This window comes from Fomitopsis serialis (genome assembly GCF_022376445.1).
Source record: "Fomitopsis serialis strain Sig1Antser10 chromosome Unknown B0H18scaffold_4, whole genome shotgun sequence".
NCBI classification, from domain to species: Eukaryota; Fungi; Basidiomycota; class Agaricomycetes; order Polyporales; family Fomitopsidaceae; genus Fomitopsis; species Fomitopsis serialis.
In genome coordinates, this window is record NW_025954964.1 from 618,479 (window position 1) to 641,341 (window position 22,863).

At 54.2% G+C, this 22,863-nt stretch overlaps 8 protein-coding genes across 8 annotated transcripts; 5 read left to right on the top strand and 3 right to left on the bottom strand.

Annotated features, from left to right (window-relative positions):
* Nucleotides 1–2,230: 2,230 nt before the first annotated feature.
* On the bottom strand, nucleotides 2,231–6,437 carry B0H18DRAFT_975920 (fungal-specific transcription factor domain-containing protein). Its single transcript, XM_048044117.1, has 16 exons — nucleotides 6,059–6,437; nucleotides 5,952–6,002; nucleotides 5,842–5,896; nucleotides 5,691–5,742; nucleotides 5,084–5,646; nucleotides 4,674–5,028; nucleotides 4,626–4,627; nucleotides 4,278–4,504; nucleotides 4,063–4,222; nucleotides 3,890–4,007; nucleotides 3,719–3,839; nucleotides 3,375–3,686; nucleotides 2,931–3,314; nucleotides 2,695–2,895; nucleotides 2,560–2,641; nucleotides 2,231–2,515 (listed from the first exon to the last, which is right to left on the bottom strand). Exons 1-15 carry the CDS (start codon nucleotides 6,334–6,336, stop codon nucleotides 2,560–2,562), a joined length of 2,961 nt encoding a protein of 986 aa, XP_047899122.1. The 5' UTR covers nucleotides 6,337–6,437; the 3' UTR covers nucleotides 2,231–2,515.
* Nucleotides 6,438–6,846: 409 nt separating this feature from the next.
* B0H18DRAFT_414087 (uncharacterized protein) lies at nucleotides 6,847–7,666 on the top strand. The gene is made up of 3 exons (XM_048037986.1): nucleotides 6,847–6,899; nucleotides 6,961–7,359; nucleotides 7,475–7,666. The coding sequence occupies exons 2-3, from the start codon at nucleotides 6,964–6,966 to the stop codon at nucleotides 7,523–7,525; spliced, it is 447 nt and encodes a 148-aa protein (XP_047899123.1). The 5' UTR covers nucleotides 6,847–6,899; nucleotides 6,961–6,963; the 3' UTR covers nucleotides 7,526–7,666.
* A 1,228-nt stretch (nucleotides 7,667–8,894) lies between these two features.
* Nucleotides 8,895–10,313, top strand: B0H18DRAFT_414106 (uncharacterized protein). The gene is made up of 8 exons (XM_048037987.1): nucleotides 8,895–9,086; nucleotides 9,182–9,371; nucleotides 9,433–9,478; nucleotides 9,535–9,551; nucleotides 9,603–9,678; nucleotides 9,750–9,866; nucleotides 9,924–10,048; nucleotides 10,104–10,313. The coding sequence occupies exons 2-8, from the start codon at nucleotides 9,312–9,314 to the stop codon at nucleotides 10,173–10,175; spliced, it is 513 nt and encodes a 170-aa protein (XP_047899124.1). The 5' UTR covers nucleotides 8,895–9,086; nucleotides 9,182–9,311; the 3' UTR covers nucleotides 10,176–10,313.
* A 157-nt stretch (nucleotides 10,314–10,470) lies between these two features.
* Nucleotides 10,471–13,605, top strand: B0H18DRAFT_975938 (P-loop containing nucleoside triphosphate hydrolase protein). Its single transcript, XM_048044118.1, is given in 11 exon segments — nucleotides 10,471–10,846; nucleotides 10,899–11,177; nucleotides 11,210–11,321; nucleotides 11,371–11,573; nucleotides 11,618–12,148; nucleotides 12,300–12,359; nucleotides 12,395–12,487; nucleotides 12,566–12,684; nucleotides 12,710–12,826; nucleotides 12,846–12,925; nucleotides 12,977–13,605. The coding sequence occupies 11 exon segments, from the start codon at nucleotides 10,534–10,536 to the stop codon at nucleotides 13,599–13,601; spliced, it is 2,532 nt and encodes an 843-aa protein (XP_047899125.1). The 5' UTR covers nucleotides 10,471–10,533; the 3' UTR covers nucleotides 13,602–13,605.
* B0H18DRAFT_975941 (tRNA-guanine transglycosylase) lies at nucleotides 13,606–15,641 on the bottom strand. Its single transcript, XM_048044119.1, has 12 exons — nucleotides 15,439–15,641; nucleotides 15,187–15,389; nucleotides 15,032–15,136; nucleotides 14,902–14,968; nucleotides 14,602–14,841; nucleotides 14,530–14,545; nucleotides 14,443–14,477; nucleotides 14,356–14,391; nucleotides 14,267–14,301; nucleotides 14,139–14,211; nucleotides 13,960–14,085; nucleotides 13,606–13,900 (listed from the first exon to the last, which is right to left on the bottom strand). The coding sequence occupies exons 1-12, from the start codon at nucleotides 15,503–15,505 to the stop codon at nucleotides 13,656–13,658; spliced, it is 1,248 nt and encodes a 415-aa protein (XP_047899126.1). The 5' UTR covers nucleotides 15,506–15,641; the 3' UTR covers nucleotides 13,606–13,655.
* Nucleotides 15,642–16,032: 391 nt separating this feature from the next.
* Nucleotides 16,033–17,604, top strand: B0H18DRAFT_868846 (uncharacterized protein; the record flags this gene model as incomplete). Its single annotated transcript, XM_048039970.1, has 7 exons — nucleotides 16,033–16,158; nucleotides 16,205–16,494; nucleotides 16,544–16,871; nucleotides 16,928–17,006; nucleotides 17,051–17,140; nucleotides 17,192–17,380; nucleotides 17,441–17,604. 7 exons carry the CDS (start codon nucleotides 16,033–16,035, stop codon nucleotides 17,602–17,604), a joined length of 1,266 nt encoding a protein of 421 aa, XP_047899127.1.
* On the bottom strand, nucleotides 17,264–20,613 carry B0H18DRAFT_1174062 (Nonaspanin TM9SF; the record flags this gene model as incomplete). The annotated part of the gene is made up of 19 exons (XM_048035916.1): nucleotides 17,264–17,803; nucleotides 17,865–18,028; nucleotides 18,085–18,247; nucleotides 18,304–18,337; nucleotides 18,395–18,469; nucleotides 18,520–18,605; nucleotides 18,659–18,732; nucleotides 18,783–18,875; nucleotides 18,932–19,016; nucleotides 19,069–19,201; nucleotides 19,259–19,288; nucleotides 19,338–19,433; nucleotides 19,491–19,547; nucleotides 19,601–19,646; nucleotides 19,765–19,824; nucleotides 19,878–20,137; nucleotides 20,186–20,301; nucleotides 20,354–20,369; nucleotides 20,434–20,613. The coding sequence occupies 19 exons, from the start codon at nucleotides 20,611–20,613 to the stop codon at nucleotides 17,736–17,738; spliced, it is 1,836 nt and encodes a 611-aa protein (XP_047899128.1). The 3' UTR covers nucleotides 17,264–17,735.
* Nucleotides 20,614–20,862: 249 nt separating this feature from the next.
* Nucleotides 20,863–22,796, top strand: B0H18DRAFT_975963 (uncharacterized protein). Its single transcript, XM_048044120.1, has 2 exons — nucleotides 20,863–21,984; nucleotides 22,038–22,796. The coding sequence occupies exons 1-2, from the start codon at nucleotides 21,262–21,264 to the stop codon at nucleotides 22,365–22,367; spliced, it is 1,053 nt and encodes a 350-aa protein (XP_047899129.1). The 5' UTR covers nucleotides 20,863–21,261; the 3' UTR covers nucleotides 22,368–22,796.
* Nucleotides 22,797–22,863: the final 67 nt, after the last annotated feature.

A 22,863-nucleotide genomic window follows, 5' to 3' on the forward strand; every position in this document is an offset into this window, starting at 1 on the left:
CAGGCGGCAAGTCCATTGAATGTCACGGATGTGCGACTCGGCGTGACAAACCTGCTGCAACATGAAGCGGTGACCGGGGACATCTCGTGAGGGCATCTCGCTCGATATGCAGATGGACTAACCAAGCTGGGGCCAACATCTGGGCCATGCCTTTGGGTCGTTGAACACAGATCGTTTACTGGCCAGTCCACGCACAACTTCTCACGTCCGACGATTCGGTCGCATCCGAGATGGCCGAAGTGTCCGACTTTCGATGCTGCTAGCCAGAAGGAAATACCAAGCGCGTCGGTGTTAATAAGAGGTTCGTGAAGGAACGTACCACTCTGTGCGAGTAACCAACCCTAGGCCAGGATCATCCAATGGTCAGACGTTCTACAGGTATGCATAGCTATCGTCGCACTCTATGCAAACAACTGAAAGCATGTTACACAGTGAGAGCCAAGGCTCCACCTGCTGAAACCTGGTTGTACAGAGGTTGTAGGTCAATAATGTGCCCGGATTCAAGATGGCCGACAGAGTTGAGAGAGTGAGCCAGGACGCCCGCGTCAGTCGGTGTTTCCAAATATAGTTAACTTACCGATGCGCCCACAGGCGTCCATATCGCCGCCCTTCCCGATCTGTCCAGTACCTGTCTACTAGGACTGCCAGTGGATGTGATACAAAGCCCGTATATCGCCTACAATTCATCCCTCCGTGCTGCGGAACATCGTTCTCATGATCGCCTTCAATCACGAATAGCAGCCATTGAAGTGCGGCACCGGCCTACCAACGAGAACTCGAGGAAGCGGCGGTGGACCTCGGACCCTGAGTCCGCGACTGCCTCGCGAACATCGCAAGAAGACCTTGCCCGGAAACCTTCGTCCTCAAGCTCTTCAACTTCCTGCAGATTGCCGAAGGTCATAAACTGGATAACTTCGCTCGCCCTGTCCCGGCCCGTGTCGCTTTCAAATCACCAGTGTTCAACATTCAACCCTGGTTGAGTTCGTAATCATGCTTTTGTCGGTCAAACACGCATCTTTGCTTTGTTCTTCTGGCGATGGATACAGCATTGCTCCAATACATAACACATTGCTTGCATATCGAAGTACGTCCGTTCGGAGGTAAGTCCACGCTACGCTTCTGGCCACTACTTCACGCCCTGGAGAAGCTAATATGATAGTATGATAGATCCTGTAGTATACTGCAGCGGGCCTCTCTCAGAGCGGTGAATTGACACACCTTCCTAGAAGCTTCGCGACCATCCTTCCTATGGAGTTGGCAGCCGCATGCCATCCGCTATCGGGGCTGACCACGAGCCTACCTGAGGGTTAGCTGTTCCACTTCTCGACGAACACGTCTGAGGTCGGCGCTGCTCATCTGCGAAGCTGCAGGCTCGAAGGTTGACGCATGCGCCTTGGTAAGTGCACTGGTATGAATGGTGGCTAGAGCCTGAGGGTGAGCCTGCCTCAAGTCATAACTGATAGATTCGTACTACCGCAGCCTTACAGGGTTTCCATGTCATTCTGCCTTGACAATTTGGGTGTAACTCATCTACGGCGCAGCCCCAGTATATCGAACGCTTCCCAGTGTCATTGGTCAAGCCCGGCTTCATCATGTTCCTCATATCCCCATTCTGGAACATATACAACTCGTTGGGTGAATGCGCATCATGGTCGGGCGGCATGCATTGTATCCTATCAGAAGACCTCCTTCCCACTGGACCACAATGGAAGGCATTCACGGCGGTCTTCTTGGGCTGGAGCAGTCTGTGCGAGCCTTATATGGTGTGCGCCACAAAGCATGCAGCGCTGAAGGTTCTCATGTTCCGCCGATACCGTGACATCGCACCGCTCCATTAGTCTCAGCCATCGCTTACAACGCTGTTCAGTAGAGATGAGTCGAGACACGAATTGCCGACAGCACTGTGGCCCTTGGACCCTTTACCCTACCAAAACACGAGCCTGACAATGACAGTCACTGTCCCCCCTGCCCTGCTTCTGACTACGCCTGCCGGAACCGAAACTCGAATGTCCCGGATATAAGTGAGATGGAGTCTCCGCGTTGAGCCGGTGCAGAGACGCTGTGTAGAAGTTTACACGCCAGCTATTAGCGTCACTGCCATTGAACGAAGAAAGGCACCTAATTCACCCGCTCATCTTCCACGCGCGCTCCGTGAACAAATGGAGCAAACAATACTGCCAACGGCAATGCCACCGGTAAGGACTACTTACAACGAAGTGGTCTTCAAAACGAATCGTGAGTCCTTGATCCACATCATCAAGTACAACGGCGGCCGTGAACATTATAGTACATAGTACGAACACTATCATAGTATACATTAACGGAATACGTCGAAGACACAGCAGTATCATAGTTAATACATAAAAGGGCAGCATGCTTACACTAGAATGTTCACACCTTCCGGATCAAGCCCTTCTGTAAACAATGCCCACCTTTACCTGCAACTGGACCGGCCGACGGCGACCCACGTCCGTACGCACACGAGGTCAGAGGGTCATGACTGCCATTGTGGATCCTAATCTCTTCAGATGAGTTTGGACGAACATGGAAGACATCAGCTCACGCACCCGTCGTCCCACGTCGCCACTGTGCCGGATCCTCTCCGTCAAAATGGTGTTGGTGTTGGTATCCTCCCTCCAGACTGCCAGGATATCGTCGGATCATGTGCGATGCGGGATAGTGGCCGTGTCGGACCATAGCATGTGCGAAGACACCACGTCGTCGCTACGCTCGACCTTGACGTACGGCAGCTCACCGTAGCCAGCTTCGCCGCCACCCATGATGTGAGGCAAATGGGATGATGTTTGTCCGCCAATACCGCTCATGGACGAGGCCATATGCAGACCGCGATCGGTGGGCCGGTGGTGCCTGACATCGTGCAGAGGCAGGTCATGGCTGCCGTACATTTGACGATCATGCGATAGTGGGACCTGTTGATGTGAATCCCTTCCCCAGAGGACGAATGCGTAGGGTCCGCGTGGCCAAATGCCCCCATAGCATATGCAGGCATATGCCATGCCTCTGGACGCTGTACTGACGGTGGTCTTTCAGGTTGATTGTTCGACATGTATGGATGATCCGAATGCAACTGGATAGACGGCGCAGCCTCCGCCGCTTGCGATTGGCTGGAGTAGGCGTAAGAAGAGGGGCCCGCAGATGGATAATAGAATCGATATGGTGGTTCGTCAGCACCGCTATCGCCGTTGTACACGACGGCGGGTTCCTCCGCCGCTTGGCTCTCTTCCGACGTAGGTTCGAATCGCGCCATAGCTATAGGAAGCAAAGAAGGCGGAAGTGCTTGCATGATGTCGTCACTATACACGGCATTCATTAGCTCACGCTTGTCGATAAACGAGATTAATACTCATACTAACAACGCTTGACGTGCGAGCTCCCATCTGGGCCTCATGCTACTGAGCATGCCCAACAGAGAAAAGAGGTCCCTAGCCTGCTCTTCTAGCGCTGGCGGTACGGCAGAGTCGTCAGCCATAGAACCACGACCCATCTGTTCAGCGTCCTTCGCGATCTGTGCCCACAAGTTGACGAGCAGGACACCGGCATAGACGAAGCTGAAGTGTACCGCAACAGTATATCGCGGGAGTCCTCTGAGGAGCAACACCTCCAGAATGCGTGTTCCGGCCTTTGCCGCATTGGCGCATATCGCAAGCGCCGCGAGCGATCCTTCGCTGCCCTCCTGGTGCGCGTGATCACCCGACACGTGAGCCCGTGGGATAGAGAGAAAGGCTTGTAGATGGTGATCTGGACGATGTAGTATGTGAGATAGAGCATCGCAGATTGAGACGCGAAGACGTCGTTGTCCATCTCAGGCGACCACCTCACTACTCAATATAAGTGTCAAGATACATGCTTGTCGAGGAAAGGGACTTACAGTGCGGAGGTAGACTCTCAATCCATTCAAGCAACGCCTTGTTGAGTCTCTCGATGACCTGCTCCCTCCAACGGGGCCCCACGAGGCCCAGAGGCTGCTTGAACCTACCAATGACATACTGCGACGGGCCGCGTTAACGCGCACGAAAAAGTGTTAGTTCATGGCGCACTCACCAGCGTCCTTAAGACGAAGGCCGAAATTTGGCTCAAGCGGACCCAGTAGACGAAGGCAGTCATGATCGCGGGCTTTCCGGGAGGTTGCTGGAACGCTAAATCGGGATCATCGGTTTCCCAATATTCATCATCAACTTCCATTGGCAAGTCCAGATCGAAGCTATACCGGCCAATAGATGAGCACTATCCCGGTAGACGTGAGCAGCAAGGCTCACTCTTCGTCTCTGGAGCAGCACGGTCTACCTATGAGCAGACTGCCTAGGCGATCAATGGCAATGAGATGCCATATGGTCCGTTTCCAGAGCTCCTCCTCGACAGTCGGCTTGCGGCCGTACACCTTCCGGCGATGTGCGCCCACGTCCTGTGCCTTGATGATACCAATGCTGATGAGCGTCCAGGACTCCGCATGTCCGATCGTCCCACGGAAATACATTCCCATCAGCTGTCAAAGAAACATGCTCGTCATCGATGGGGATGGTAGGAGCGATCTGAAAGCATACCACGAACGTCTGAATTTCGAACAGGTTCGGCGGGAGGAATAGGCTGCGACGTCGACGGTGCACATCTACGAGACATTATCAGATGGGCGCGATGCTATCAGAGAGTTCTACTGAGCACACCTAAGGCTACATCGACGAATGTCCATCCCGCTAGTGCCCATGCACCGTTGTCAGACCCGTCCGGCGCAGTGGGTGCGGTCCCATCCGGAAGAATTCGAGGGTCGTCGCTCCACCGGCTGGCCACCGCAAACAGGCCCATGCACACGCAAGCAAACCACACGTCGACTTTGTATAAGCCGGATCTCCACTGTTTCTGGAATGTGGGGCGGTGGAGGAGCGGGAAGAGGCTATTGTTCCGTGCGAAGTAAAGCTCGATGAGGCTCTCCGCCAGATCAAGAGGAGGAAAGTACGACATGATGAACGGCGGTGTCACCGAATAATCAGCACCTTCAAAGGAGATTTCCCACTGAATACGACCGTTACGATGAACAAGGATGCGCCAGGAGCAGCGGAACACGCACAGGAAGAGAATCCCAATAGTGCGCACGCCTGGGAGCGAAGGCCCCGGTCCGGGAGCCAGGACGGGCTTGCTCGGGGGAAGAGCGGGCAGGTGATGATGGCAGGGAAGACCCCGTTACCTCGTCCAAGTGTCGCTGCTTGAGCTCTCGTGCGGTGTTGATGAGCTTGAACGAGCTGCTCTTCCCGTGGAATCGCCATTGCCCGTCGACAGCTTGCGCTGAAGCGACATTAGCTGGGCGGAGCCCGTGTAATGTCAATTGAGTGATGCCTTGCACGAGGCTCAGTTCAACCGCGGAGTCTTCCTCTTCTGATTCAGACAGAGAGGAAGTGGAGGACGGTTCGTCGGTGACATAGGCCATCTGCGGATCAACGAGGGGGCATGACTTCCGCGACTTGAGTTTACGAGACCGCTTTGGCCCAGGCGGCGATGAGCGCTGGAAACCTGATCCTTGTGGGTTGGATTCTCCGGAGGGCGACCCAGGACGAGGAATAGCTGCTGCAAGGGGCAGTAAATTGTGACTGCTTGAGGCTACCCCAAAGCCTTCCGTGCGACCAGTTGTTTTGACTGGGCAGGAAGCGAGGATTCCATGAAATCCGATCTCCATGAACCGCGAATGACGGGAGGGCCAATTTCAGTAGTAAAATCGGCTTCCGGACGGAGCTGTAGAAGGAGTCAATCGCACTGGACTCAGCTTCTAAAACAACTAACGCAAACGTAGAGGCCGCCCAGAAGTTCAAGGACAAGGCGCGCAAGACTCACTCTTTTCAGTAAGGCTTCCATCTGCTCTATGCGGTCTTCTAGAGCCACGACATATCTAGACGACATGATGTCGGTCATAGTTAATAGGTAAAATAATCGAGCCTACTCACGCCTTCGGCGGCCCTCGAGGTTTTGAACTCTCTCTAAGCGCGACATAGATGCTAGTCAGCGCCAGGAAGATATAGAGGTGGTGCAGAAGAGAGAATTTTAGACTGACACGTAAGTACACGTCCTGCCTGTCTGGATACAATTTGTGCAGACGTTGCCGTGCATCTTGGGGCCATCGCACTTGGTTTTCCGCCTGCGACAAAAGTCGCAAGCGCGGTCAATCCTGCGCTTCTTGGACCTGTGGTCCTCGAAGGGCGTTTCGGCCGCCGCATATGGCGTCTGAGCTGTCCGACAGGAGACGGGTGTTGTATATTGAGTTGCGAACTGGGGCTCTTGGCGCAGATGAATCTCGGCGTCGTCGCTGTCGAAGGGGTCGAGTCTGAGCATAGAACGGAAGGAGGGCAGTCCACGGACGTGGTCGGCGCGCAGGACAGCGAGGACAGCGAATGAGACACGAGTCCAATTGTGCGGAGAGAGCAAACGACAGCCCACTCTGATCCTCCCTCCTCCCATTCCGCCGCATCTTTCCCGGCGCGCGCTTCCCCTGTCCCTGCCACGCGCCTTTCCCACGCTTTTCCGCGGTAGCAACGCCCACACGTGACCTTATAAACGCCAGACTGCCCCCCGACGAAGCCCCGGGCCAACCGCAGCGCAGATATTTGAGCTCCGACGGAGCTCAGAATGTATTCGCGGTGGCTGTTTTCCCCATTTCCCCATTTCTCCTGACTCCGCCCGACAGGCTTCTTCCGCATGTAGACTAACCGCCGGCAAAGTCCAGTGCATGATCGGTGGGTGTTGATTAGTCAATCGACTGATTCATCGCCAAGCCAGACCACGTGCATGCGGTGCGCCCGATCGCCCCCGCACGGATGCGGAAAGTCTGACCATCCTGTCTCTCGTCTCCTTGCCCTGGCAGCGTCACAAGCCCTTGGCGAGCACTCAGACAAACGGTAGGCATCCTACTGGTTTGGGCGATCACCGCCTGGCTGACTATGCCCGGCACGTATCCAGACGATGAACGTGCGGACTGTGCTCTCGCTCGCCGGTATGCGTCGAGCGTGCAGTCAAGTTCAGCCAAATTTGGTGTTCTCGGCACGAATGTACTCTTCGCGGGGACCCCTCGACCGCCCATCGCCACCATCCCTACCTCGTGAGCAACAGCGCGAGTTCGAAGAGCTCATGCGCGCAGCTCAAGCTCCTCTGGCTCAGCCCTCAAAGAGTGACGCTGCGATACACGTTGAAGCTGATCTCTCTCTACACCCGGACGCCCGCCGACCAATCCAACCCGAGTTTGAAGGGACGTCAACCCAGCGACCGGCGAACAGGGTGGGCCGAAGCAGGAGCCTGTACGCCAATGGGCGGACGAGGGAGACTGGAGTTTCAAGGGGCGCGTCTCGGATTTCTAGCCTGGTATTCAGTCCCCTCTAAGATTTGTATATCTATTGTCTCTGATCGAGGAACACCATGGTTGGATACATCTACCATGTATGCTTCCATGTATGGCAATTGTCGGTTGCTTGTCTAGGATCCCAGATTGTTGGGTCAAGATCGAGTCACATCGCATACCTCGTGGTAAGCATGTAACTCTGTTTCGCCAGCAACCACTGTACATCCCCCATGGGACACCTTGGGGACATCATTTAACCTCCCACAACAACGAGTATCACAGAATCAGACGCACACATGGCCGACGATATCATCCCAGTGCGCACGTTGCTCGCTAAAGTGAGTGAGTACATATGTACAGTCGATCTGATTGTAAGTGCGCCAGACGATCGAGAAGATGGCACTAGTCATGCGTCTAGAGATGTCCTCACCGTCACTCCGCGCACTGCATGGTCCATCAGGCAACTGGTATTAGCAACTGCAGACGCGTTGAGCAGTCGAAGGTCGATCAAAATGTATGAACTGCATCAACCTGCTTCTATGCCCCGTCGAGTCGTCGATAACCGGTAGGGTACGTGTCATGCTAGCGTCGTCCCTGGATGAACCCAAACAAGGTGAACGATCAGTAAGCTATTGATTACATGTTCGGAAGAAGAGGGGCATATGGCTCCAGCCTTCTAGCCTTCTGAACGGATCTAGACTTCGAGACAAGTCACTGTCGTCAGTCAGTCGTCTTATCCATGCACTGTATTCACTCACTGGCGAGAGCTCCTCCACCAGCATGCGGCAACCACTGCACCAAACATCATCGGAGCTAGTCGGCTATGTAAGGCTGACAGTTATCAGAAGAGCTGTCGCGCCTGCGCGAGCCACTTCGATGAGTGTATAGGCTTCGATGCAGCCACACGTTGTTGCGACATGTCGCCGGGGATGTTACCGGCAGACTCTAGAATACAGCTTCGTTCCGAGGCCTGTTGCATGCGCCGCTCTAAGTTCTCGGTGGCATGGAGGCCACCCGAGCCCGACTTCCAGATCGAACCTACCCCGACGACAAACCCGCATGCTGAAGTACTGGACAACTGCCGCTTCGTGTGCCTTCACTCATGCATAACGATAGCACCGACTCGGAGGACCTGGGTCACCCTGTCAAGTACTAGTGTCATAGCACGAACGTGGTGCTGGCCCAGGCTGCCTTCCCCGCGATTCGAACACGGCAAGATGCGTATCCGAACCTCTATCGTGGATATTTATAGAGCTTGATTCTACGTGCCCGGGTCTCCTCCTGCTGAAGGACATCCCATAAGGCTTCCCCGGGACTTTCCCCTACCGATGCACGCCTCATGGTGTCTGTGAGGGAATCCCGTTTTTTCGGCTCGGAGGTCGGTCTTGTCTGAAGGGCCGCGGTGCTGTCACAGCATGAGGGAAGCAGAAGCTCGTCGCACCAGGGTCTCAGTCCGGAATCCGAAGAGTTTTGTTGGCATGTTCGCTGCAAGAGAGAAAGCCCGACGGTCCGCGTCAATCCCGAGATGTCGGTCACAACGAAGTCAGGTCACGGTGCCGCACAGCACTTGCGAGATCCAGATCGACGATGATGATGCGGCGCGCTTCTTGTGCGCTTCAAAGTTTCACCCGGTCATGGAAATATTCAGCCAAATACAGCAAGTCGGCACAACTGGTCCTCTCCACGTTGGCAGAGACAGCTCTGCATCCAGCGACCTGTTTGTCATCGACGCCTGCGATATAAGGAATAGGTAAGCATGCCCCTCAATATTGTTCATAGACGTGTCAAATGCGTCAGCTGTATTACGCCTCAGGAGCATGCTTACCGGTTGACTTTCATGTGCAGCGCTCGACGCCGTGGTCTGTGCGCTCAAGAGTTGTATGCTTAGGGCCTTCCGCATCTTTCATGCACACGACGCTGCAATCCAGCGCACCGGCTATCTGTACACCGGCAATTCCGAGTCGCTGCGGTCAACATGTCACAGTCCGGAAGCCGGGGATTATCGAAAGCTATCGAAGAAGCGAAGTGGAACAGGGTACGGTGAATAGCTTTCAGAACGGTTTCATGAATCTTATCCGTCGTGCGTGCTGTCTCAGGTTGCGGATCATATGCGGTCGTTCCATGACCATTTCAAGGTCGAATGTCTGTGAGTCCTGCGGTGTGGTGTGCTGCTCAGCTGACGGTACATCATATTCTAGTCGATAAAATATACAATGTATGTGGCGACACAATCATGCTCGTAGATGCCATGCCAACCTCAGTTCAGTTAGCAGATGGCTCCTTCACCAGCAGGGGAATGTCTGTGCAGATGTATCTTCGCACATGCAATCAACTCGTCAGACGTCAGTCCGACCTGCCCTCTTGCACGGCTTACACCGTGCTCTCCGGCTCACCCTTTACGACGCTTCCACAGACTTGACAACGCACCATACCATCGAGGAACGCTATATATTCCCTATACTCGCCGAACGCATGCCGGAGTTCCGTGAAGACGACGTACACATCAAGTCTCATCAAGGGATTCACGACGGTCAGTGTCTTACCTGTGTTCATGTATGGACCGAATCATGATCATTATACGTTTTAGGCCTCGACAAGCTCAGCGCACTCATCAGCAAGTGGAACAAGGATCAGACGACGTACAACCCCACGGAGATGAGAACATGTCTCGACAGCTGGAGAGAAGTTCTCTTCGTCCATCTTGATCAAGAGGTATGATCGTGCTTCTAAGCAAACCGATCTTCAGGCTTATCTTCGTGCAATGTAGGTTCAAGATCTAGGCGGGGAGAACATGAAAAAATACTGGACACTTCAAGAGCTGGCCAACATTCCGATGTAGTAGGCGTCGTGGCAGCTTCAAAGTTGATACAGGCTAGACAGATTCTGGCATTTTCGTTTGTAACATGGTCAGATTATTGCACGTATTAAACATCATTGTGCCTCAGGTTCAGCAACTGAGCTAGCCAATTCTGTGTCCTCATGTCGGAAAATGATCTTGAGTAAATTTAACCAGTTCGTAAGCCGGGCGCCTAACAACCCAATCGCCGATCGATCGTGTCACTGCCAGTGCTTACGTTATCCAAATTTTGGATCTTGTACATATCCAGGCGCCCGTACTCAGTCTCCTCCGAGTCTGAAGCTCTCGAGCCGCTATCCTCGTCTGCCGTACTGCAAGTCCCGGAAATATTCTTTCAGACATGGTCACTTCAAAGCGCAAACGCTCTTATGACTCGGACGACGCCAGCATCTCCTCCACAAGCGGGCTTGGACATGACTCGGAGGACGAAGTAGACATTTCCTCTGCGCTTGTCGGTCGGAAGCCCGCAAAGACGCAACGACGACAAGTGGCCTCGAGGGACGAGGGCGAGGGCGATGAAGAACTACAGGAGCTCATTCGAGAGTCCATCAGCAAGCGTGATGTCAAAGGAGGGACGGACATTCTGAAAAAGACGAAGGGAAAGGCTAAGATGGCGAAGGGCGAAGTCGGCGGTGGTAGTTTTCAGAGCATGGGTGAGTGTTTGTCTTCACCACCGATATTCGGAAGTTTACGCGTGGTACATAGGCTTGCACCCTTGGTTATTACGCTCCTTGACATTGCAAGGCTTCCGTATACCTACGCCGATACAACGCCTGTCTATCCCCGCCTTGCTCGCCAATCCTCCTAGAGACCTCGTAGGAATGGCAAGGACAGGGTCCGGAAAGTCTCTGGCGTACATGATCCCGCTCATACAGCGACTCAGCGGTCGTCACTCTTCGACGTTCGGGGCTCGCGCACTCATCCTACTTCCGTCCCGAGAACTTGCGCTCCAGGTCCTCAAGGTGGGCAAAGAACTCGCTAGAGGTTGGCATGCAGGAGACGGGGTCATGCGGGAGATTCAAAGACCGACGACGATGGCAAGAAAGGACAAAGCCTCCGATGGAGTCTCATCGTGGGTGGCGAGGGTCTGGATGAGCAGTTTGAAATGATCACGCAAAACCCTGACATGTCAGTGTCCTCGTCTATCTTGAAGTTTACATCGCTCACTAGCTTCTAGTATCATTGCTACCCCGGGTCGACTGCTTCATCTCATAGTCGAGATGAACATGGACCTAAAATCTGTCCAATATGTCGTCTTCGACGAAGCCGACCGTCTATTCGAAATGGGCTTCGAGACAGCCCTTACCGAGATCCTTCACCGCCTTCCTCCGACCCGACAGACGCTTCTCTTCTCTGCCACACTCCCAAGAGCTTGGTCGAGTTCGCCAAAGCGGGCCTGCAGAACCCGAAGCTCGTCCGGCTAGATGCGGAGTCCAAGATTAGCCCCGACCTCAAAGTAGCATTCTTCTCCGTCAAGCAGGCGGAGAAGGACGCTTGTCTATTGGTCCTCCTTCGTGAGGTGATCGGCGTGCCTTTGGGCTCGACCACGTCTCACGCAGAAGATACGGATCAGCCCGCAGACAAGAAGGGGAAAGCGAAGGCGAAGCACCACGAGCAGGTCACGGCGCCTCACCAGACCTTGGTGTTCGCCGCGACGAAACATCACGTCGAGTACCTTACCACTCTGCTCACCACCGCCGGCTTCGCCGTCTCCCATATCTATGGCACGCTCGACCAAGCTGCCCGGTCGCAGCAGATGGAGCAGTTCCGTCGTGGGCATACTAGCATTCTCGTCGTGACTGAGTTGCCGCCGCGGTATCGACATCCTGTCCTCGAGAACGTGGTGAACTACGACTTTCCTCAGGGTGCCCGAGTTTTCGTCCACCGTGTTGGGCGTACGGCGCGCGCCGGACGTCAAGGATGGGCATGGTCTTTCATCACCAATGCTGACTCCCGTACCTACTCGACTTGCAGCTCTTTCTGGGACGCCCCATCAAACACGAAGTCACGACGCGGGGAGCAAGTGTTCACCGAATCCTGATTCTCGGTCCCTTCGAACGCGACGTGTTGGATCAGGAGGTCGACTATGTCAAGAAACTCGATCAGGAAATCATAACCTCACTACACTGCGCGATGTCATGCGAAAGGGACACAGTATGTACGAGCGTAGCAAGGGCAAGGCCAGCCAGGCGAGCTACAAGCGGCCAAGGAGATGACGAAGGAGGGGAAATGGGGCTTCGCCACCACCGACTCAGGCATCCATCCCGTGCTGCTCCGGAACAAGAAGGGGGAGTGTATCCTCCAGGCTAGCGGAGGAGGCGAAAAGAGCAGCACTTATCAAAGCCGTGAACTCGTTCCGTCCCGCCGAACAGTGCTCGAGATCGGGGCGAGGGGCAATACGGAGACGGCGGCCTTGATGAAGCAGAGACGGAAGGCGCTCAGTAAAGCGGCTCAGCGAGCATCCTTAGCTTCCACATCCGCTGCTGCGATGGTCCGGAGGATGACGATGAGACGAGGACGGGGGTGCGTCTGAGACAGGTGCAGAGGGCGTGGAATGGCAGACGAAGAAGAAATCGCGGTATGTCCGATTCGATATACCAAGTGCACATTTCGCTTACCTGCAGCAACAGGCCGTGTTGACTCTTACACAAGAAGGGCGATAGCAAGAATGACTTCCGCGACTCCGAGTTCTACATGTCACATTACCAGAAGGATGCTCACACGGAGAAGGGGTACGTACAGCGACTCCGTGGCGACCAAAACATTGACTGACAACCTTTCAGATACTCACTCCGTGATGGGGCTACATTCGCAGAACAAGCTCGAAACGTTACCTTCGATCTCACGGGCGATGAAGGCCTGAAAGACCGCAAGCGTCGTGAGATGCACTGGGACAAGAAGAAGAAACGATTCATCAAGGGAAGTGGAGAGGGCGCCGACAACGTCAAGCTTGTCCGCACAGAAAGCGGCATCAAGCTTCCTGCTACCTACCGCAGTGGTCGATTCGACGAGTGGAAAGCGAAGAGTCGTGTGTATCTACCGAAAGTTGGCGAGGCCGAGGCCGAGGGTCCTCGAAGGGGCAACTTCTCGGCCGGAGGCAGGAAGTTTCTTCACAAGCAAGTTTCCGCGCCCAAGCCGTTGGACAAACTCAACACAGACTACGAGCGGAAATCGAGGCAGAAGAAGAAACAAGGCCAGAACGGCGGCGGTGAGGGTGAGAGCGGACCTTCATCCAAACCACTGCCTGGTAGGAAAGGGAAGGCGCTTGGTCGACGAAATGGAGGCAAATCAGTTGGCAAAGTCAGGAATGAGCTCAAGACGGTGGATCAGATCCGCAAAAGCCGGCAGGATCTGGAGAAGAGGAAGACCAAAAACGCTCGTCCGAGCAGGAAGAAGGGCAGACGATGAGAAATCACGTGCGATGCTGTGTAGATACCCATCGAATGTACACAATCTATTACTTCATGCTGCATCAGAGTACTCCCATTTCGATCCGTCACCCGGTATAATCTTCGACTTCGGCCTATCTTCAAGCAAGTCGACGCCGACGCTCCGCAATGCGTTGACGCACCATTCCGGGTACCCAGCTTGGCCGAAGTAGTTGGCAAAGAATGTCTTGAGGTATGCGGGGAAGGTCCCGTTGATGATTGCATCCCGTGCGCCACCCATGACTCGCGCTTGGAACACAATGTTGTGTTGCGTAAGGGCTGTAAAAGCAGCTCGTATGGATATGGTGAACGATGCGAGGGCGCACGACTAAACGCACCGTGCGCGCCCGCGGTCTCCATTGTGGCGATGTGATGCAGCAAGGCTTTTGACGTCCCGCTCGCACAGGTCGGACATGGACATGTTTCGTCGATCGGTTGCAGATCGGTGGCATGCTTCTTCAGTCCTGGGGAATGCTTGAGAATAAGATCTAACGAACGTGTGAAACGCTAAACTCACTTAAGTTCAAAGGTCCGTTGAAGGTCAAAGCTACTCCGAAACGAGCTGTTCGTGTCGGGAAAACGCAGTCTGCCTGGAGACCAAAGATTATTTTATCCGTGGCAAGCCAATCAAGTCAGAGAACGCACCATGTCGACGCCAAGTGCGACGCAGACGAGAAGATCTGAGGTGTACGGCCTTTATCTCGACTCAGTCTGCGTATGGTAATATGAAGTACCTTCAGCGAAACCAATACCCATAGAGTATCGGGGGCCTAAGGCAACGGTTAGCTGCCGTGAGGAATATACGTGCTTCTGACACTAACGATCTTCGGGTAGCTTGTCCGCACATTGTTTGATTCTGTCTGTATCATCAGAGCCGTGCCACTGATGATCGATGAAGAGACGTCTACATTCTCCAAAACGTGTCTGAATCGCTGGGTCTTAGCGTTGAAACATCACAGGGGAAAGATTCGCGCATGTACCTTTTTCTTCGCCTCCGCTAAGTCCTCCTATAGCGTATCCAGCGACTCGGTCTTTCCTTTTGACCATCTCATCCAAACACTGGTCGCGTAGTGCCGGGTCGATACCCCCTTGTACTATTGCGAACAGGTTCTGAACGTTCTTCCGCCCCGACTTCTCGTGAAAGTCAATACAGCGGTCAAGCCACCGTATTGTCCTCCACATTGCTTCACCCACACGGGGCCCAACCGTAAGCGAGTGCACTGAGGAGCCAAAAGCCATCGTCATCGCTGTTCCCATGGCCCAAGTGGTTTTGTTCTTACCTACATCATCTAGTTGCATCATGATGTCAGAGCCAATGGTATGCTGGATTGATATGCTCTCTTCTGGCTACTTGGCGTCGGAATCAACGACAAAATAGAAATATTTGCCGTCGACCAAGAGACGACGCACAGTCAGCATAGTCGGCTCTCCTGTGAATGGGCTTGCAAACAATGCACCCTCCTCAGTGATCTGTGTGAACTTATTCAGGGAGACTAGTTGAAACCCGCCACTGTCCTGCAGAACAGTTCAGTCAGACACGGATGTATGTTCGGTACATATCGCACCGTAAGCAGATTATGCCTCCACCCTTGAAACCTATGCGCCCCACCAACATCTTTCAGGATCTTAGTTCCGGGGCGTAGGTTGAGATGGTACGTGTTGTTAAGAACCAAAGTGACGCCAAGTGCTTCAACCTGCTGCGTAGTTAAGCCCTTGATAGCTGCCTGGGTCGCGACAGGCATGAAAGTCGGCAGCATTGTTGTACCATCTAGGTCAACTCATAAATCGTGTGCTCTAAAATCGGGAGACGTAGTTACGTGGAAGCTTCATTCTCGATACTCTTGCTCGCGTGATAGGACATTTCGCCAATATCTCGAACTCCATGACTGCTGCCCTGCTGTCTGCACACTTTAGTGTCCAATGATACGAGCGCTGTAGCCGTTCGGCGTGGGCTATTTCTGATGAAAGCCGATCAGAGGTTCTCGCACGACACAGGAACAAGCGCAAAGCGAGGCGGATTCCGTCAGTTACTTAAAATGGATGAGACGTTGAGGCTATTGGCTTCCCGATGCGATCTGCACTCGGCAAACGTCCTTCGACGACGCCCGAGCCAAGGCCGAGCCAGCACAACTCCATCAGGCCCATTGCTCAAGGGCACCGAGTCGCTAAGTAGGCCCCTCCGCCGTGCTTTCGAGGTATGCAGCGCTGCCGCCATGGTCTACGGCACTTGCAGTCATTGAAGCGCTCTCGACTGAGCGTTGCACCGTCTCGCACGTTCCATTCCAAGGCCGATCTACTTGAGGACCTCAAGGCTAGAGAACTCGTGGCAGATGTCACAAGGTATGCACTTGTACGCCAAAAACTGCACACAAACTCAGATTTTCAGGGAGCAGCAGCTCCAAGGGGAGCTGATGCGGCAGCCTCAAGTCATCTACGCCGGAGTTGATCCAACCGCAAAGTCTCTTCACGTTGGCCACCTCTTGCCGTTGCTATGTTTATTTCATTTCCAGCTTCGTGGACACAAGATCATCTCACTGGTATCTATCTTCTTGTGTCCTGCAGTCGTGAGTTGACGTTCGCCAGATAGGTGGTGCTACTGGTCTCATTGGAGATCCTTCCGGCCGATCGACAGAACGACCGCTTGCTGAAGCCTCTGTCGTGGAGGACAATGTCCGTGCATTGAGCGAGGCCATTCAACGCTTCTTCTCCAGCGCTCTAGACTACGCACACAGCAGATTATCCCCTTCGGACACGCGAATTTCTCCGCCTGATGTCCGCAACAATCTACATTGGTTCAAGGATATGGGCCTTCTAGAGTTCCTCCGGACGGTAGGCATACATCACAGAGTGAACAACATGATGGCACGAGACAGGTGGATCACCTCTAACTTACGATCCGTTCTGTACTGATGAACTAGACAGTGTCCGGACGCGCCTCGAATCGCAGCAGGGCATCTCTTTCACGGAGTTCACGTATCAGCTCCTGCAGTCGTACGACTTTTTGAGATTGCACAAGGACGCAGGATGCAACATCCAACTTGGTGGCTCAGATCAATGGGGCAATATCGTCGCAGGAATCGACCTGATCCATCATGTCAACGCTGCCGGCAGCGCGGACGGGCAACCGGACAAGGGTTACGGTATAGTAACCCCGCTCCTGACTACGGCTTCCGGCGAGAAGTTCGGAAAGAGCGCAGGGAACGCGGTGTCCCTGGACCAGCGCGTCACGAACGTCTTCGACTTCTACCAGGTACTGCACTCCCGCCTCCTGCCGGCTGAGTTAGACAGAACTGACGACGCCCTCAGTTCTTCCTCAGAACAGCGGATGCCGACGTCGGACGCTATCTCAAAATGTTACTCTGCTACCCGTCGAAACATCGACGAGGTCGTTGCAACCCACCAAGTGCGTTTCCTGTGTACTCCGTTCAGGGTCTACGCTGACACTCTGTCAGCACGCACCCGAGCTGAGGACCGCGCAACGCCTCTTGGCCGAAGAGGTGACCGAATTGATACACGGCAGTAGGTCTGTTTAACTCAAGCGCACGCCCCTGGTATTCATTCCGTCCGCAGAAGACGGGGTCCGAAAGGCAGTCGCTGCGACAGCCGCGCTTTACGGTAGCGACTTTTCCTCGGTCAGAGCTGCCGACGTCGTAGACGCTCTCGAAGGACTGCCTGTCTTGCACCTCCTTGACGAGGCGGAGCTTTTTGGCACCTCGGTCCTGAAGTTGGCTGTTCGCTGTGCCATTGCTCCATCTAACGGTATGGCCACACTATTAATCAAATTACGACGACAAATCACTGAAACTTTGCAACTTGAAGGCGCTGCACGTCAACTTGTCTCGGCGAAGGGTCTCTACGTCAACGGTCGACCGATCACCGACACACAGCTCAAATTGACCAGTAGGGACTTGATAGATAACCGGCTGGTCATTCTGCGAGCGGGAAAACAAAAGCAAGCCGTGATAGCATTGAGACAACATTAGCTGACTTAGTAGCATTACGAGCCTCGAGACTGCTGGGTACCGATGCGGAAAAAAGTACTAGTTGACCCTTACTGATAATTACACACTTGACTCAGTCAAGCTCAGACATGCCGCACACGTTCTTCGGTGCGTCAATCTATACGGATCGCGCTATAGAGCTTCCGTACCGCCCAGTACGTCGCTAGGAAGCCGATTGTTCCTGCGCAAGCCATTTGTAAGCGCCTCTGGCACTGCCTGCACGCCAGCAGCCATGGACGCACCTGTGACGAGGAAGTCGAGAAGGGCTATTAGGAGAAGGTAGCCCATGTACAGCATCACGCTGGAGAAGGAATCCAGAGACAAACGAGATGCCCAGTAAAACACGCCATATGCCAAGAGCCAGAAGGCACTACCGCCTCCTGTCAGGAATGCACGCCAGTGCCATCTGGAAAACAGAAGGATAAATCAGGTAAACGCCGTCATGACAAGCGAGCTACGCACCTGTATTCTTCAGCGCACAGAAGGAAATACGTGAAGAGAATAGTGACAGTTGCTGTGGTCAGCGACACAACTCCGGCGGTCAGGGCGAGGAAGCCGAAAGCGTAGTAAGCCCGTGATGCGAAAAGGCTCGACATCACGAAATACAGCTCGACAAACGCCGCACCTGCAAACCAGAAAAATCAGGGCATGACTGATTGACTGATGATGTATGAGACGCACCGAAAGGAAGAATGCCCGCCAACAAGGTAGCAGCCTATACACGTCAGCCTGTCAACATAGCCACGAAGCGGAGTTAAGGAATAGTAGCTACCCAGGGTTGCAGGTACCTCGGCGCTTGAGGAATTTGACGTGGAATCTGGTTAACTCTGACAGGATGGTGCACACCCTGCGCAAACTCTGTAAGAAACAGGCAAGTCGCAACCAATTGCCACGTACGCCATGTCTTGACCCGAGGAAAGAGCCGACCAGTGATAACGGCGCAGAAATACCGAACCACAGCACGACAATAAGCAGCATGGTACCTTCAAATGTTGTTAAAAATCAATGTCGAAATTACTCAGCAATCAGTACCTACCGAATGGCACAGCGCCAGAGGAGCCGGCGGAGATGAGGAACAAATTGAGGAGGAAGACAATTGCAAATACCACCCTGCAATACAATCAGAAAATTTGACGATCGTCTGCAAAGAGGTCACTCACGCAGGAAGGACTGTGGCTGTCAAAAACGAGTTCTTGCTTTTGTTTTCTCCACCAAGTGAAGCATACACTCGGCTTGAGATGTACCCGCCGATGCTACACAAGATGTCTCTCAGTCTCTGAACCTGCGACCGAAAGCAGTTGACACTCACCCGCCAAACAGGGTCCAACATACCATCATGACAGTCGCAAGAGAGCCACGATTAGACGGTGACAAGAAGCCCAGTAGAGCAAACACTATTGCGACAGAGTGAGCACATCTGAGCGGATCATCCGACAGACAGCATACCGAGCGTAACTCCGACCATGGCGCAAAGTTGTGCACCGTTCCCGACCAATACGGACAAAACCATGAAATTGCGTGGTCTTCGGAACACCTCGCCGTGCACTAATTTCCAGCCCCAGTCTTCCTGTACATCTTCCTGGTCATCATGTTTCACGTCAGCACAAGAAACGCACGCTGGCTGGAGGCAGCTCACACTTAGATCGATTGCATTGTATCGAGAGATCTAGGTCATTTGTCAGATGGGTTGAAAATGAAGCCACGGCGCTACTGACATCGCGGGATACTGTTCTGTATAGGATCATTCCGACCATCAAGCACAGGAAGACGACTATCACAATGGAGTTGATCAAGCTGAACCAATGGATCCGCTGTGTGCCGACCTCGGGTGAGCTGCAGGCTCTTCGGAAGGGCACAAGAGCGCTTACTGGGTCGAAGATGTGGAGATAATTATCCCACCGGGTCGCCCAGGGTGTGTCGGACTCCTGTAATGCCGCATGAACAAGCTATGCAAGACAGCGGAGATACGAAGGCTTACCTTCCAGGTTACACGGTACGTGTACTGGACCGCATTTCCCCGTTTTCTCGTAAGATGAGAGGCGTGTTCTGATTCGGTGTGCAGTCGCCCAAGGCATCTTGAGGGCCGCCAATGCTGAGCGAAGGACCTTAGGGGACGATAGTTTCCTCACTGATTCTACTCACCTTGCAGGCCATACGAGGACGCCCACTATGCGGTGCACACCTGGTTTTGGAGTATGATATCTGAATTTGGCAGAGTCAATACGTAATACGCAGGTGAACTTCACGATTCGTACTTCAGGACTACCTCGTAGTGATTGTTCAATGCTGGTGTCTCTGCCCGCTCGCCTTCGTCGTCGCCAAGATTGAAGCCCATGTCATAGAAGAGGTCTCCTGTCTTCAGGTCTACTTTCGCTTCAGCAGCAGGCAGGCCATCGACGAGCCAGTTGAGCGCGTAGTCTTCTTTTATTCTGTCGTTGATGAACTTTGCGTCTTCGGCGGACGCTTGCGTCCTGCAGAGGGCCTTGCATGTACCATTGTCTTCAAGCATACGGATCTGCTACAGGTTACAGAAGTCGCAAAGCGATGTATCTATTAGACTTACGTCGTACGGCGAGTTGAATATCCTGTCACCGAACAAGATAGACCCCAATGATTCAGGCTCCTTGCGAGGACCTCCTTCTGGCTCGCAGAAGTGGAACCGCGGGTCGTAGTAATCATCTGGACAAGGACATGTTCAGAGTATAGTGTAGCGGGCTTCAGCTAGACTCACAATTGATCAACGACTTCTGCATCCCCAGAGATAGACAAGTCAGGAACATGCGCGTTTCCAGAGCAAGCCATCTCACGTACGAGTTTCGCATTGTCATGACCCGCTAGCATGGGTGTCAGTGCGTTTACATACAGGTCCACGACCTCTCCTTCAGCGTAGTCATGCGGCGCCGCTCCGGGGAGATAGAACGCATGCGCCGCGGGTAAGAGCGAGACGAGGATGCTGCCCAGCAGGCACACGCGGGAGAACGAGCGCGACATGCCGAACAGACCGCAACTTGGGAACAACGAATGTGAAAGTTGCGGGCACGGAGTTGAGCCCTGCTGTGCGGGGACGCCGGCGCCAAATGGGACGATGGGAGAGGGAGAGGAAGCGAGGGCGACGCTGGGCGACGTGTGGGACGCAGTTGGCAGCAGCGCGCTCCAGGCTGGCAGAGGCGGTAGCGCCTTACTGCCACGCGAGCGATGTACAGGAATGCTTCTGCGCCTGCCATATCCGGACCGCTTTCTGGATGCAGTCCCTCGCAGTCACCAGCCATCCACCGGGCGCGCTCTCTCCCTGCGCCTCTCGTCTGAACTGCTCCCACCGACGCTGCGCAAGCCGATCCAGCGCATGCACCAGAGGCCGCCTCCGCTCCGCGCAGATCTGACAGACAGACGCGGTCGTGCTCGAAACCGCCGGCGTCCAGTGCAGCAGGTGCGTTGGTCAGAATCTCTGAAACCTAGTGTGTCTTGAGCTTGCCAAATATGCACTACCGCCGCCGTGAACCTGTCTCAGCCATGTTCACGCTTCACTCCGTCTGCCGGCCCCTGCCCTCCTTGAGGCGCTACTCTGTTACCCCCGCACGCGCGTGCCGTATATAAGACCCGTAGATCCCCCCGTGGACCCCACATCCCGAACTCATCGGAATGGCCGCCCTGCAACACGGTCTTCCCGTCTTACCCGAGGATGTACTCTTCAACATCTTCAGCCGTCTGGACAAACGCAGCCATCTGGTCTCTACCATGCTCGTCCGTCGCGCGTGGTATGACATAGCCGAACGGCTCCAGTATTCGGACATCACCCTCAAATTCCCTCTGTTCGGAGAATTGGGGGATGGCCCAGCGGTGCGCTGCATGAACACCCTCAAAACCAGAACCACCGCTGCCCAGGCAGTCCGCCATCTCGCCCTCAGTGGCGCGTTGACTGGGGACAGCATTACCCTCCTCCTCGCAGCGCTGAGCCAAACCACACGGCTACTATCGCTGGAGCTCTGGGTCAGCAATTACGGCTACGAATCTGCATTCCGGACCTCATGGCAGGCCTCCTGCGAGTCCAGCCGTTTTCTCCCTCAGCTTTCTGCCATCAACACCGACGACGCCGTAATCGCGACCAGCGTCGCTCGGGGGCGGCCGCTGTATGCCCTTGGCCTCCCAGCCTTAATAGAGGCAGCTACGTTTGACGCGGTGGTCGATTCGCTTCGTAGCTCCACTGCGGCAGTAACGCAACTTCGCCTGTACATCGGCGTCCACGATATTTCCACCGCCGAGGGGATTGTCCGAACTATATGCCGGACTTGTCCGTCACTCACCGTCCTCTCCATTCAGCTGAAGCTGCCAAAGCCTGAGGACGTGAATTGGAATACTATCGAAGTAAGCAGCCATTTGTCATGCTTCCGATATTTCCATTCATTAACCTGAGTCAGACATTTCTGGACGGTGTAGAGCCGTACCTCAGTCGTCTTCACTCTCTCAGAGTGCTCAGTCTCGTCCTAATACCCGACCCCGTAGACGTGGCCAGCCGCTACGAAGAGAGGACCAGAGAGATGGCCCGCAGTGTAGTGGACCGGTTTCCCCAGCTACACCGCGTGGAGCTTCGCTGGCATGGGTGGATCGTCTCGGCAGATGAGTGGACGCCGGTTCGGCGTACCACTCTCCTGCGTCTGCTAGACGTCTGGTTCTACGCCGAAACTCGTCACAGGCTAGACTTTACGCGGTTCGTCATTCAAGCAAACTTTGAGGGAAGTCTAAAATGAATCTTCCCTACAGTGGCGCAATCTCCTGACACGTTCCGTTTCATCTACCCTTCTCAACCCGAGTATAACAGGTGCGCCGAATACCGTAAACTTAATTGGTTGCGAAGTTCACCCTGAGCTGATCCAGAGTTGCTGGTCGAGGGTGGTGGTCGCATGGCGTGTGACCCCTGTAGAGTCGTTTCATGCATCGTCGACGTTGTTATCATCGTGGCAGGGATGATAAGTACGGCGGCTAGGGTATCGCCTGACGAGCTTCAGAGCTAATGACTATCACTACATAGAGTACTAGTTTCCGCGGGTTCATGCGAACAAATTCAGGTAGCATGCGGGATGGTTCCCACATGTCAGCGATAGCGGGATACGAGGGCTATCTGTCCACGTGCACCATCTCGCTATGTATATATTTTGAATTTGGCTGACTTGCCTCACAAGTTTCCGTACTGGCGGGCAGTTTCGAGCGCTTTGACCTGAGGAAGTACCAGCGCGTACCAGAGGC